Source organism: Salvelinus alpinus, chromosome 13 (assembly GCF_045679555.1).
Source record: "Salvelinus alpinus chromosome 13, SLU_Salpinus.1, whole genome shotgun sequence".
NCBI classification, from domain to species: domain Eukaryota; kingdom Metazoa; phylum Chordata; class Actinopteri; order Salmoniformes; family Salmonidae; genus Salvelinus; species Salvelinus alpinus.
Window position 1 is genome coordinate 41,345,785 of NC_092098.1, and position 15,800 is coordinate 41,361,584.

General features: G+C 40.9%; 1 protein-coding gene across 1 annotated transcript; it reads left to right on the forward strand.

Annotated features, from left to right (window-relative positions):
- Window positions 1-1,069: 1,069 nt before the first annotated feature.
- On the forward strand, window positions 1,070-15,416 carry LOC139536735 (uncharacterized). The gene is made up of 2 exons (XM_071337332.1): window positions 1,070-1,149; window positions 14,720-15,416. Exons 1-2 carry the CDS (start codon window positions 1,070-1,072, stop codon window positions 15,414-15,416), a joined length of 777 nt encoding a protein of 258 aa, XP_071193433.1.
- Window positions 15,417-15,800: the final 384 nt, after the last annotated feature.

The window sequence follows — 15,800 nt, forward strand, 5'->3', positions numbered from 1 at the left end:
CGTGGCACATGGTTTATGAATTGACCCGCAAAATGAAGCCAGATTCAAAACTTAGAATTTTTCAATTTAAATGATTATACAAAATTCTTGCAACCAATAGAATGTTTTATAATTGGGGGATACAAACTTCCCAGCTCTGCAGATTTGGCTGCGAGGAGGCAGAGTCATTAGATCATGTATGTTGGTACTGTACATATGTAGCTCGTTTTTGGTCACAGGTCCAGGAATGGCTGAAGAATGGCAACATTTACCTAGAGCTAACACTGCAGATAGCAATACTGGGTGATTTGAAAAGTCATAGTCAATCGATCAATAATGTAATAATTATTATCTGTAGAAACTATGAGAATAGAAAGGTTCAGTAGTTTTGTGAAGCATCACAGCACAGTTGAGAAATAAATGGCAAATAGAAATCCAATATGGATGGTGTTAAACCCTGTTTGGGCTAGGGGATAGCATTTTCACGTTCGGATGAAAAGCGTGCCCAGAGTAAACTTCCTGCTACTCAGGCCCAGATGCTAATATATGCATATTATTAGTAGATTTGGATAGAAAACACTGAAGTTTCTAAAACCGTTTGAATGATGTCTGTGAGTATAACAGAACTCATATGGCAGGCGAAAACCTGAGAAAAATCAAACCAGGAAGTGGGAAATCTGAGGTTTGTAGTTTTTCAACTCTTGGCTTATCAAAATACACAGTGTCTATGGGGTCATATTGCACTTCCTAAGGCTTCAACTAGATGTCAACAGTCTTTAGAACCTTGTTTGAGGCTTCTACTGTGAAGTGGGAGCGAATGAGAGGGGATTGAGTAAGGTCTCTCCCAGAGTGACATGAGCTGATCACGTGAGAGCGACCTGCTTCCATTGCAATTCTAAAGACAAAGGAATTCTCCGGTTGGAACATTATTGAAGATTTATGTAAAAATCCTCCTAAAGATTGATTCTATACATCGTTTGACATGTTTCTACGGACTGTAACAGAACTTTTTGACTTTTCGTCTGGACCTAGTGATCGCGCGTCATTCATTTGGATTTGTGAACAACAAGGAGGTATTGGGACATAAACGATGGACTTTATCGAAACTAAACTAACATTTATTGTGGAACTGGGATTCCTGGGAGTGCATTATGATGAAGATCATCAAAGGTAAGTGAATATTTATAATGCTATTTCTGACTTCTGTTGACTCCACAACATGGCGGGTATCTGTTTGGCTTGTTTTGGTCTCTGAGCGCCGTACTCAGATTATTGCATGATTTGCTCTTTCCGTAAAGCTTTTTTGAAATCTGACACAGCGGTTGCATTAACCTTTCTAGCCCAGGGGTTCCGCTAGCGGAACACCCACAACATTCCGCTGAAAAGGCAGCGCGCAAAATTCAAAAATGTTTTTTAGAAATATGTAACTTTCACACATTAACAAGTCCAATACAGCAAATGAAAGATAAATATCTTGTTAACTTCTCACGAGTCACCAACCCTGATCCGGTAGCACCCCCCACCCCCCCCCCCCCCCCACTGAGTAGCATAGCTAGCATAGCGTCACAAGTAACTTGTAGCATCTAAATATCATTAAATCACAAGTCCAAGACACCAGATGAAAGATACAGGTCTTGTGAATAAAGCCACCATTTCAGATTTTTAAAATGTTTTACAGGGAAGACACAATATGTAAATCTATTAGCTAACCACGTTAGCAAAGGACACGATTTTTTTACTCCCAATAGTTTTTTCCTGCGTCAGTAGCTATCACTAATTCGACTAAATAAAAATATATATAGCCACTAACCAAGAAACAACTTCATAAGATGACAGTCTGATAACATATTTATGGTATAGCATAGTTTTTTTTGTTGAAAAATGTGCATTTTTCAGGTATAAATCACAGTTCTACATTGCAGCTGCAATCTGAAATAGTGCTGACCCAGCCAGAACAATTACAGAGACCAACGTCATATAACGAATTACTCATCTTAAAACATTTCAGAAAAATACACAGCGTACAGATATTGAAAGCCCAACATCTGGTGAATCCAAACAATATTTCAGATTTATTAAATGTTTTATAACGAAAACAAAATGTAGCGCTAAATTAGCATAGCTATACCAGGCAGATTCGGCTAGGCGCCCACGGCCAGTTCACATGCACAACAGATATGATATAACATCGTAAATTGGGTCTTACTATGGCTGATCTTTCATCAGAATGTTGATCAAAGTGTCCTTTGTCAAGATGAGTCGTTGGTTCCGTTCAGAATTGTTCCTTTCCCACTCCATTTAGCACAGGTACTGGTCGAGTGGCACGGATCTCTCAAACGTAAATAAAATCAGACAACGGAACACCACAAAACTCCCGAAAAAATTCAAATAATCTGATTAAACTATATTGAAAAAACATACATTACGATGATATGGTCACATGTATCAAACAAAATTCGACACGGAGATAGTTTTCATCCATAACGCCAGCAAAACAGTACACAATCGCAGCTCCAACTCGTGCGAATCAGAAAACAGGAAGTTGTCGGTCACGCCAAAGAAATAGGTCTTATTTCACGTCAGTACCAGATAAACAAAGAATTTCTCCTCTGACGTCCTCTTGACACCCAGAGGAAGGCGAATGAAGTGTGTTTCTGGTCATAGGGGTCATGACCATATATAGGCAGAGCGTTGAAGCGAGCATAGACTTCTTGCATTCTACTTCTTGGTCAGGGAAAGTGCTGTCAAATGACTTGTGTATCACTCAGAGACAAAATTGAAACGGTTTTAGAAACTAGAGATTGTTTTCTTTCCAATGGTATTATTTATATGCATATAGTAAGAGCAATAATTGAATAAGAGGCAGTTTAATCTGTAGAGCAAATTATGCTAATGGGAAAATAGCACCCCCTGTATTCTCAAGAAGTTAATCTACCCATCGTGTCCGATTTTTTAAATGTTTTACAGCGAAAACACATATATTTATGTTAGATCACCACCAAATCCAAAAAACACACAGCCATTTTTCCCAGCCAAAGTCACAAAAGCAGAAGTAGAGATAAAATTAATCACTAACCTTTGATAATCTTCACCAGATGACACTCATAGAACATCATGTTACACAATACATTTATGTTTTGTTCGATAATGTTTATATTTATATCCACAAATCTCGGTTTACATTGGCGCCATGTTCAGAAATGCCTCCAAAATATCCGGAGTAATTACAGAAAGCCACGTCAAATAACAGAAATACTCATCATAAACTTTGATGAAAGATACATGTTTTACATATAATTAAAGATACACTTGTTCTTAATGCAACCGCTGTGTCAGATTGTTTTAAAACTTTACGGAAAAAGCATACCATGCAATAATCTGAGACGGCGCTCAGAAATACACAACATTTCTCCGCCATGTTGGAGTCAACAGAAATACGAAATTACATCATAAATATTCCCTTACCTTTGATGATCTTTCATCAGAATGCAGTGCCAGGAATCCTAGTTCCACAATAAATCGTTGTTTTGTTCGATAATGTCCATTACTAGTGTCCAATTAGCTACTTTTGCTAGCACGTTTAGTTCACATGTCCAAACGCTGGCGCCGGTCCAGGCGAACTCGGACGAAAACTTCAAAAAGTTATATTCCAGGTCGAATAAACTGGTCAAATTAAGTAGAGAATCAATCTTCAGGATGTTGTTATCATATATATCCAATAACGTTCCAACCGGAGCATTCCTTTTTGTCTACAGAGTAATGGAACGCATGGCCATATCATGACTAGTGCGCATGACCAGGAACTACCATTCTGCCAGACCACTGACTCAAATAGCTGCCATCCGGCCCCACATCACACTAGAGGCTTCATTCCACGTTCTACTGACTGTTGACATCTAGTGGAAGGCGTAGGAAGTGCGAACAGATCCATATCTTACTGGGATGTGAATAGACGATGAGTTTAACATCAACCAGCCCCAGAATTTCCACTTCCTGTTTGGAAGTTTGCCTGCCATATGAGTTCTGTTACAGTGGGGCAAAAAAGTATTTAGTCAGCCACCAATTGTGCAAGTTCTCCCACTTAAAAAGATGAGAGAGGCCTGTAATTTTCATCATATGTACACTTCAACTATGACAGACAAAATTAGAAAATAAAATCCAGAAAATCACATTGTAGGATTTTTTTATGAATTTATTTGTAAATTATGGTGGAAAATAAGTATTTGGTCAATAACAAAAGTTTATCTCAATACTTTGTTATATACCCTTTGTTGGCAATGACAGAGGTGAAACGTTTTCTGTAAGTCTTCACAAGGTTTTCACACACTGTTGCTGGTATTTTGGCCCATTCCTCCATGCAGATCTCCTCTAGAGCAGTGATGTTTTGGGGCTGTTGCTGGGCAACACAGACTTTCAACTCCCTCCAAAGATTTTCTATGGGGTTGAGATCTGGAGACTGGCTAGGCCACTCTAGGACCTTGAAATGCTTCTTACGAAGCCACTCCTTCGTTGCCCGGGCGGTGTGTTTGGGATCATTGTCATGCTGAAAGACCCAGCCACGTTTCATCTTCAATGCCCTTGCTGATGGAAGGAGGTTTTCACTCAAAATCTCACGATACATGGCCCCATTCATTCTTTCCTTTACACGGATCAGTCGTCCTGGTCCCTTTGCAGAAAAACAGCCCCCAAGCATGATGTTTCCACACACATGCTTCACAGTAGGTATGGTGTTCTTTGGATGCAACTCAGCATTCTTTGTCCTCCAAACACGACGAGTTGAGTTTTTACCAAAAAGTTATATTTTGGTTTCATCTGACCATGTGACATTCTCCCAATCTTCTTCTGGATCATCCAAATGCTCTCTAGCAAACTTCAGACGGGCCTGGACATGTACTGGCTTAAGCAGGGGGACACGTCTTGCACTGCAGGATTTGAGTCCCTGGTGGCGTAGTGTGTTACTGATGGTAGGCTTTGTTACTTTGGTCCCAGCTCTCTGCAGGTCATTCACTAGGTCCCCCCGTGTGGTTCTGGGATTTTTGCTCACCGTTCTTGCGTGGAGCCCCAGATTGAGGGAGATTATCAGTGGTCTTGTATGTCTTCCATTTTCTAATAATTGCTCCCACAGTTGATTTCTTCAAACCAAGTTGCTTACCTATTGCAGATTCAGTCTTCCCAGCCTGGTGCAGGTCTACAATTTTGTTTCTGGTGTCCTTTGACAGCTCTTTGGTCTTGGCCATAGTGGAGTTTGGAGTGTGACTGTTTGAGGTTGTGGACAGGTGTCTTTTATACTGATAACAAGTTCAAACAGGTGCCATTAATACAGGTAACGAGTGGGGGACAGAGGAGCCTCTTAAAGAAGGTCTGTGAGAGGTCTGGTCTGTGAGAGCCAGAAATCTTGCTTGTTTGTAGGTGACCAAATACTTAATTTCCACCATAATTTGCAAATAAATTCATAAAAACCCTACAATGTGATTTTCTGGATTTTCTTTTCTAATTTTGTCTGTCATAGTTGAAGTGTACCTATGATGAAAATTACAGGCCTCTCTCATCTTTTTAAGTGGGAGAACTTGCACAATTGGTGGCTGACTAAATACTTTTTTGCCCCACTGTATACTCACAGACATAATTCAAACAGTTTTAGAAACTTCAGAGTGTTTTCTATCCAATAGTAGTAATAATATGCATATATTAGCATCTGGGACAGAGTAGGAGGCAGTTCACCATGGGCACGCGATTCATCCAAAGTGAAAATGCTGCCCCCTATCCCTAAAAAGTTTTAAGGAGAAGTATTGTCACGCCCTGACCTTAGAGATCCTTTTTATGTCTCTATTTTGGTTGGTCAGGGCGTGAGTTGGGGTGGGCATTCTATGTTTTGTTCTGTGTGTTGTATTTCTATGTGTTTGGCCTGGTATGGTTCCCAATCAGAGGCAGCTGTCAATTGTTGTCTCTGATTGAGAACCATACTTAGGTAGCCTGTTCCCACCTGTGTTGGTGGGTAGTTGTTTTCTGTTTTGTGTATTGCACCTTGCAGAACTGTTCGTTTGTCGTTTTGTTGTTTTTTGTTCTAGTATTCGTATTTATTAAAAGGATTATGAATACTTACCACGCTGCACCTTGGTCTTCTCCTTCTCCCGACGACGTTCGTTACAAGTATATCTATATCTATAATTCTGTGCATAATACTTGTATCTTTTATCAAAGTTTATTATGAGTATTTCTGTAAATTGATGTGGCTCTGTGCAAATTCACGGGATGTTTTGGAGGCAAAGCCAAATGTAAACTGAGGTTTTTGGATATAAATATGAACTTGATCGAACAAAACATACATGTATTGTGTAACATGTTGTCCCTGGAGTGTCATCTGATGAAGAATATCAAAGGTTAGTGATTAATTTTATCTCTATTTCTGCTTTTTGTGACTCCTCTTTTTGGTTGGAAAATGGCTGTATGCTTTCTGTGACTGGGTGCTGACCTAACATAATGATATGTTGTGCTTTTGCCGAAAAGCCTTTTTGAAATCGGACACTGTGGTTGGATTAACGAGATGTTTATCTTTAAAATGGTGTCTAATACTTGTATGTTTGAGAAATTTGAATTATGAGATTTCTGTTGTTTGAATTTGGCACCCTGCAATTTCACTGGCTGTTGGCGAGGGGTTCCGCAAGCAGGTTAATAAGAGATAGATGGGAGGGGTTGAATGGAGCTGAAGGTTGGGACTAATAACAACAAGATAACAAATGTAAAACATACGGGTTCTGTAAAATGTATATTGGTTCAGAACTTTTGTGAAATAGCACAGTTACAAATATATGGCAAATAGAAAGAAAGAGAAAGAGGAAGGCTAGGCCTAAAAACAAACAAAATATAACGATTGTGAAATGCATTGTGTCTGTAAAATGTGTATAGTATGTATTAGCTGGAAGTAGAAGCCGAGGTGTTATTGTTTATTAGTTTACTCCAATTGGGGAAGGGGGTCACGTTCTGACCTTAGTTCTTTTTTTATGTCTTTGTATTAGGTTGGTCAGGGCGTGAGTTGGGGTGGGTAGTCTATGTTCTTTTTTCTATGTTGTTATATTTCTGTGTTTGGCCTGGTATGGTTCTCAATCAGAGGCAGCTGTCGATCGTTGTCTCTGATTGAGAATTACACTTAGGTAGCCTGTTTTTCCCATTTTGGTTGTGGGTGTTTATTTTCTGTTTAGTGTCTGTTCACCTTGCAGAACTGTTTCGTTTTCTCATTGTTGTTATTTTGTGTAGTGTTCAGTTTTAAATTAAAGTATGACGAACACTTACCACGGTGCATTTTGGTCCTCTTCTCCTTCACCAGATGAGAATCGTTACAGAGGGGTGGTAGAGTTTGCAGGGAATATATGTATATATATATATGGGTATGTGTATATATATATATACCCAAAAAATATATGGGGGATAGGAAATGATGCAGACAATTACGTTGATGGAGCAACAATCTATCCATTATATTAAAGCTGATCCACCCTCTAAAAAAAATAAAAATAAAAATAAAAAGAGTCACTCATTGGCCCCATTACTAAGGTCACCAACAAATCTATTGGTCAGGGGGGGTTTCCAAGGGTCTGGAAGTCAGCCATAATAATAATTTAAATCAGATCCCGCTGACATGAGTAACTACAGGCCCATTAGTATACTACCTATGGTGTCGAAGGTGGCTGAAAAGTGTGTAGCAGAGGAACTGATTTACCACCTTTCACAAAAGCCCCTTCACATTACGCTCCATGCAGTTTGTGTTCAGAGCAAAATACTCCACAGAAATGGCCAACTGCTTTTTTCTGGGAAATATCCAAGATGGACAAAGGGGGTATTGTTGGGGCTGTATTTCTAGAACTAAGGAAAGCTTTTGATACTGCTAACCATGAGGTTCTCATCACAAAACTGTCCAAGTTCAACTTTTCCCCCGACGACTTGAGATGGATGAAATCATACCTGGAAGGCAGAACCCAGTGTGTCAGAGTGAGCAATGAGCTGTCGCCCACTCTCAGCTATGATATGGGCGTGCCCCAAGGATCAGTACTGGGGCCCCTCCTGTTTAGCCTGTACATTAATGATCTGCCTTCTGTCAGTACTGGGTCTGAAGTTCAAATGTATGCAGATGATACAGTGATATATGTGCATGCAAAGAGCAAACAACAAGCTGCACAAGAACTCACTACTGTAATATTACAAGGTTACAAAGTGGCTCAGTGACTCATGTTTGCATCTCAATGTGAAAAAAAAACTGTCTGCATTTTCTTCACAAAGAGGGCAACTGATGCTACTGAGCAAGATGTCTATGTGTCAAGGGAGAAGCTCCAAGTGGTATCCAATTTTAAATACCTTGGCATCATACTTGATTCCAACCTCTTTTTTAAGAAGCAGGTGAAGAACGTAACTAAAATAACCAAATTCAACCTACAGTAGCTAATTTCCGATTCAAACAACATTGTTTGACTACAGAGGTTGCAAAACCGTACTTCAAATCTATGATACTCCCCCACTTAACATACTGCTTGACTAGCTTGCTGTACAATATTAAAACCCATTCAGTCTGTCTACAAACAGGCTCTCAAAGTGCTTGATAGGAAGCCCAATAGCCATCATGACTGTTACATCCTCAGAAAGCATGAGCTCCTGAGTTGGAAAAATCTTGTGCAGACACATGTCTTGTATTCAAGATCCTAAATGGCCTGGCTCTCCCTCCACTTAGTACTTTTGTTAAACAGAAAACCCAAACCCATGGCAGCAGATCCACAAGGTCTGCCATGAGAGGTGAATGTATAGTTCCCTTAAGGAAAAGCACCTTTAGTCAATCTGCTTTCTCTGTGAGAGCTTCCACTGTCTGGAACACACTGCCATCAGACACACACAACTGCACCACCTATCACACCTTCACAAAAAACATGAAAACATGGCGAAAGGCCAATCAGACTTGTGAACATAAACCTTAGCTGTGTATTGTCGCTTTCCATGTCGTCTGTTGTCTGTAGCTTGTGAGGTAAGGAAACACTTTGTTGCTTTTATGTATTTTGTTTTGTTGCTTTTTGTGCTATTGCTCTGTCTGCATGCTACATGTTGCTTGTCCTATGTCGCTCTGCATGTGCTCACTGCTCATTGATTGTCTGTATTGTTATTGTAATTGTTTTAATAACCTGCCCAGGGACTGCGGTTGAAAATTAGCCGGCTGGCTAAAACCGGCACCTGAGCTTAATTTCAAGTCCGATAGCAAAGGGTCTGAATACTTATGTAAATAAGTATTTCAGTTTTTTATTTTCAAACATTTCAAAAAACCTGATTTCGCTTTGTTATTACGGGGTATTGTGTGTAGATCGATGAGGATTTTTTTTTACTTAATTCATTTTAGCATAAGGCTGTAACGTAACAAAACGTGGAAAGAGTCAAGGGGTCTGAATGCTTTCCGAAGGCACTGTATTATGAGAGGGCCATAAACAATAACTAGTAGTGCTGCATACTCCAAGAAAGATGAAAATCTCACCTTTCTGGTAATATAAATTGCTGAGGTGTACTCACTTTTGAGGACATAAGCTCAAGGAGGCCTACATAGTAAAAATAAGATGATATATGATGTGGGGAATAGTGCTTGAAAGGGTTGAAATGCTTTCTAAATATAGTAACAATCAAATGCCTATCTATAAGATTGTACCTTCCTTATCACTGTGAAATAGATATGATCATATTTAGTGACAGAATAAAACTGGCACCATCACATATCACTGACAACAGAGAATGTTCTGCACTGCATCCTGAGTACTCAGAGACACTATTCAAATGCCTGCCGACTAGATACAACTTCATCTTTAAGTGATTTTGTCACTCTGTGACCAAGAGAAGGTGGCCTTGTTTCAATTCTATGAAATGTTCATGTTGAGAGCTCTAAATCCATCTGAGAACATCACAACAAGATCAAACACACATTAACAGATGCGCACTGGTTTGCCCTTTGAGGAAATATAACCCACGTGGAACTGTGTCTCTGGCTAGAGATACTTAGAACGGAGGAAATAGGAATCCCAGTGGCCAATGAATAGACAAACATACACTGAGTGTACAAAAAAATTTGGAATACCTTCCTAATATTGAGTTGCACCCCCCTTTGCCCTCAGAACATCCTCAATTAGTCGGGCATGGATTCTACAAGGTGTTGAAAGCGTTCCACAGAGATGCTGGCCCATGTTGACTCCAATCCTTCCCACAGTTGTGTCAAGTTGGCTGGATGTCCTTTGGGTAGTGGACCATTCTTGGTACACACAGGAAACTGTTGAGTGTGAAAAACCCAGCAGAAGGAGTGATCTCCTTGCCCCAGAATCGCCCAGAATGCACCGCGCGGCCCATTGACAATGCATGGGAAACATCCACAATAGGCATTAATACGATTCCAATGGAGTTTCTCATTCCCTCAAAAGTACCTATGCTCTGGCAGGCAGAGAAAATTTATTATTTGTCTTGATAGGCCAGAAAATGTGACCATTCCCTATGCAAATGAGGTCTCAGATTTCACAGACTTGGTCTCAGATCAGAGCGGGCAGCGGGAGCTTAAGCGAAGCTCAGCTCGTTAGCAGAATATAAAGCTATTGATGTTGCACACTTTACAGAGCGCTCTGTACACAAAAATGAGGGTCGGAACCGGTCCACAACCGCTCAAAGTCCCCTAAATAGGGGACTTTACATCTACAAGGTTATAAGGAATAGGGTGACATTTGGGATGCAGCCAGGTTCAAACTGGCCAATGAGGCACCAAGGAAATGTTAAAGAATCACATGAGCTATTTCTCCCACCATGACATTGATTGTATGGAAATGTAAGCACTGGAGTATGTTTGATTACTTAATTCACTATGTTGCACTGGTAATCGCATAACATCAACTCATACAGGGAAATCTATTAGAAAATGTTGAGGACCAGTGGCTATACTCTTTTTATTGAAACATTTTTTTATATATGAAAATGTATTTTAAAGGCTTCTAGATGCCTAATTCAGCACTACCTAATTCTACACGTCACTCCACAATTATGTTTTTCATTATTAATTAAGATGTACTGTGTGGGTCCGAAATTATTGACACCCTTGATAAAGATAAGCAATAATGACTGTATAAAATAAATACTGTCATATATTGTATGCTCAAAACAATTTGGAAATTATATTATTTTATACTAATACTATTGCTCAGAGAAAGAGATTTTGTTTAACATGTCATAATCAAAATGGTAGTAGTCCAAATTATTGACACACCCAAAGATTCTTATGAACAAAGTAGTCAAAAGTTTAGTGTTTGGTCCCATATTTCTTGCATGCAATGACTACATCAAGCTTGTTGGATGCATTTGCAGTTCATTTTGGTTATGTTTCAGATTATTTTGTGCCCAATAGAAATTAATGGTAAATAATGTATTGAGTCATTTGGAGGCACCTTTATTATAAATAAAGTGACTTCTACATTCATGTGGGTGCTACCATGATTACGGATAATCCTGAATGAATTGTGAAAAATGATGAGTGAGAAAGTTATAGAGGTTAGCATGTCTTGGGTGGTATGATCTTTGATCATCTGAAACACAACCAAAAGGAACTGCTGATGTAGTCAGAATATGGGACCAAATACTAAACCTACGACTACTTATTTACACAAATCTTTAGGGGTGTCATCTGAGCAATAGTATTAGTATAAAATACAATTATTTCCCAATGTTTTTGAGCATACAATACAGCTCAGTATTTGAATTATTTATTTTATACAGTCATTACTGCTCATCTTTATCAAGGGTGTTAATAATTTAGGACCCCACTGTCTATGCTAATTCAGATGCCAGTAGATCTTTCTTGTCAAATTATTGAACTTTATTCCCCAAACTTCCGTGTGAAATAAACCCACAACAAAAAAAGATATTAGAGAAGAAGAAAATGTCCTAACGCAACACACAGCAGTGGGAAAACACTTACATCAACTAATTCCCACAGTTGTTCGCATCATTATTATCCATAGTAAATGTAATGCTATTATTAAATATTGTATGATGTTATATTCTAAGTATGTCAACATGCATTAACATGGATATTAACCTGGCTACTCCAATTCTATTCTTGGCAACGGATGCACATGGCAACCTCAAATAATGTCAATACTAATATCCACAAGGTTTAGAGACTTTTTCCCCAGTAAGTGCTTGGGTTACTCTTAGTTTCATAATTTTTTTATTATGCCTGTTAGAATTCCAAACACAGAGAGAGAGATATCTCTCTCTCAAAACACACAGAGAGAGATCTCTTTCTCAAAACAGAGAGAGACTAGAGATGGAGCGATCTCTCTCAAAACAGAGAGAGAGGGAGAGATCTCTCTCTCAAAACAGAGAGAGACTAGAGAGGGAGAGATCTCTCTCAAAACACACAAAGGCATTGTGTGTTCCCCGTGGTTGGTTAAAGGAGTGAGCAACTGCCCCTGGTCAGGGCCGGTCCTTGCCGATCTGCCAGCCTAGGCAAGACCAGAAAACGCCTCCCCGCAAAACTAGAATAGTCCCAGCAATCTAAAATACGTTTTTCCCAGACATTGAAGTTAAGTTCATTGTAGGTTCTGAATGAAAGGTTAAAGTACGTATTTCCCGTATGTTTAAAATACATATTTTCCAGGATGTTGAAAAGGTATCTTTTCTGGACATTTTAAAATACGTATTTTCCGGGCGTTGAAATCAGGTTAATTTTTGGTTCTGAATGAAAGTTGAAAATACTTATTTTCCCTAATGTTGAAAATACATATTGTCCAGACATTGAAAATATGTATTTCCCAGGTTGTTGAAATCAGGCACATTTTTGGTTCTGAATGAAAGTTGAAATAACGTAATTTATAGACGTCTATGTTTGGGCCAAATCAAGACTGGTCCAGACTGGACAAAATCTGAACCAAACGCAGACGTGCATGATTGGTTTAGATTTGGTCCGGCCTGTGCCAAAAATCTATGTCCGTGGTTGTGGAAATCAAGGCCGGTCCGGACTGCACCAAAAAAAGAGGCACTGAGGTACAGCCTACAGTGTTTCCTGAAATATAATTTTATGAATTCCCATCTGTGGTACGCCTATCATTTGTAAAACACCCCAAAAAAAGAAGTCCGGTCTAGACAGGACCAAAAATAGACGTCCAAAAGACATTGGCTCGTGCTTACTGGGGTGTAGCCTATCATGTCAGCCCGCAATCGAAATTTATGAATGCCCATCCATGTGGTAGGCCCACCATTTGTAAAACAGGCCGTTGCATTGGCTTTATTAGTCCTGATTCCTGTGACTAATAAATGTGCTATTTAAGCTCTGGATATCAGCTACCCAACTTTATCAGAAGTTATCATGACCCTACTTGCAATGTTAACACAGCGAAAATGCTGAAGTATTTTCTTTATCGCTATGATCAGCTTGTCAAAAATGTACAGATACAAACTTGAAACCACTGATCATGACAATGGGGTGAAACTCCTGGACAACAGTTGTGATTGTCCATTCCATATTGTCCATTTTAGTTTGACCTGTCCTGTTTTTAGAATATGTTGTTTGTTAACATGACACCACACTTTTTTATTTGATTGGGCATCATATAGGTTAGGCTATTTGATCGGAGAAACCTGAATGATGTAAAAAGTGTCCATCTCATTACATTTTATCTTCAACCTGTAGCCTATGGAAAAGGCCACAAACTCTTTCTACCATATCATATAGTGTATCAGCTACATGATTTATGTTAGATGATTTTTTGGACGGAACGTTGGTGGAGCGCCACAGCAATGCGTTGCTCCAACAGTACCCTGGAGAGGTGCGCTGGAAATTGACAAGCTAAATATTTTGCGCCCCTGCATTTGACAAAATGGGCACTGCTTATTACCGAGTGGCATCAACACTCACCTAAAAATCCCTTACGCCACTGGTTGAGACAAACTGTCATTGTTTTGGGGCAGAATTATGTGAGGTTTTATGTGTTGTTGTTGGAGGTGAGACTTGGTCAGCTTAGCTCAGAAAATTCTGCCCTCGCCAATCTGCCGCCCGCCTAATCCTGCCTAATGAGCGAGCCGGCCGTGCCCATGGTGGTCCTAGACAGCAATACAAGAACAGAGCTGACATTCATAAAGAGTCTCATATGAGTGCTCATTTAGGATCAGTTTTGCATTTTAGGTCACAATGAATACGGTTACATCAGTTATTCTATTCTGATACGCTTGATACATACGACCCCAGGTATAATCTACGGCAGTAGCAGTGGTGGGATACAGAAGGGGAGAGGTATCAGATGGATAGCCCATGCTGCTGCTACTGCCTCTGGTGTTGCTAATTAGAGTTCTCTCCTTGCTTTATTAGACAGCAGCCATCAAAACTAAGGGAAAGAGAACATACACTCAGCTCCTTATCCTCTGATGTGGTGTCTAACATCCCCCTCTGGGCTTATGGCTCATCTCCTCTGGTGACTAGCATCCCCCTCAGGGCTAATGGCTCATCTCATCTAGTGTGGTGGCTAACACCCCCTCATCTCCTCTGTTGTCTAATATCCCCCTCAGGGCTAATTCCTCGTCTCATCTGCTGTGGTGTTTAACACCCCCTAATCTCCACTGGTGTCTAACATCCCCCTTGAGGTTAACGGCACATCTCTTTTGATGTCTAACACCCCCCTCAGGGCTAATGCTTCGTCTCATCTTGTGTGATGTATAACACCCCCTAATCTCCTCTGGTGTCAATTAGATCATCTCCTCTGGTGTCAAGCATCCCCCTCGGGTCTAACAACTCTTCTCCTCTGGTGTCTAGCATCCCCCTCGGGTCTAAAAACTCCTCTCCTCTGGTGTCTGACATCCCCCTCGGGTCTAACAACTCCTCTCCTCTGGTGTCTCACATCCCCCTCGGGTCTAACAACTCCTCTCCTCTGGTGTCTAGCATCCCCCTCGGGTCTAACAACTCCTCTCCTCTGGTGTCTAGCATCCCCCTCGGGTCTAACAACTCCTCTCCTCAGGTGTCTAGCATCCCCCTCGGGTCTAACAACTCCTCTCCTCTGGTGTCTAGCATCCCTCTCGGGTCTAACAACTCCTCTCCTCTGGTGTCTAGCATCCCCCTCGGATCTAACAACTCCTCTCCTCTGGTGTCTAGCATCCCCCTCGGGTCTAACAACTCCTCTCCTCTGGTGTCTAGCATCCCCCTCGGGTCTAACAACTCCTCTCCTCTGGTGTCTAGCATCCCCCTCGGGTCTAACAACTCCTCTCCTCTGGTGTCTAGCATCCCCTTCGGGTCTAACAACTCTCCTCTGGTGTCTAGCATCCCCCTCGAGGCTAACAACTCCTCTCCTCTGGTGTCTAACATCCCCCTCGGGTCTAACAGCTCATCTCCTCTGGTGTCTAACATCCCCCTCGGCGCTAACAACTTGTCTCCTCTGGTTTCTCAGGGCTAACGGCTCGTCTCCTCAGGTGTCTCGGGGCTAACGGCTCGTTTCCTCTGGTGTCTCGGGGCTCAAGGCTTGTCTCCTCTGGTGTCTAACATCCACCTTCAGGGCTAACGGCTCGTTTCCTTTGGTGTCTCGGGGCTAACGGCTCGTCTCCTCTTGTGTCTCAGGGCTAACGGCTCGTTTCCTCTGGTTTCTCAGGGCAATCAACTCATCTCCTCTGGTGTCTTAGGGCAATCAGTTCATCTCCTCTATTGTCTAACATCCCCCTTGGGTCTATCGGCTCATCTCCTCTGGTGTTTCAGGGCTAACGGCTCGTCTCCTCTGGTGTATCAGGGCTAACAGCTCGTCTCCTCTGGTGTCTCGGGGCTAACGGCTCATCTCCTCTGGTGT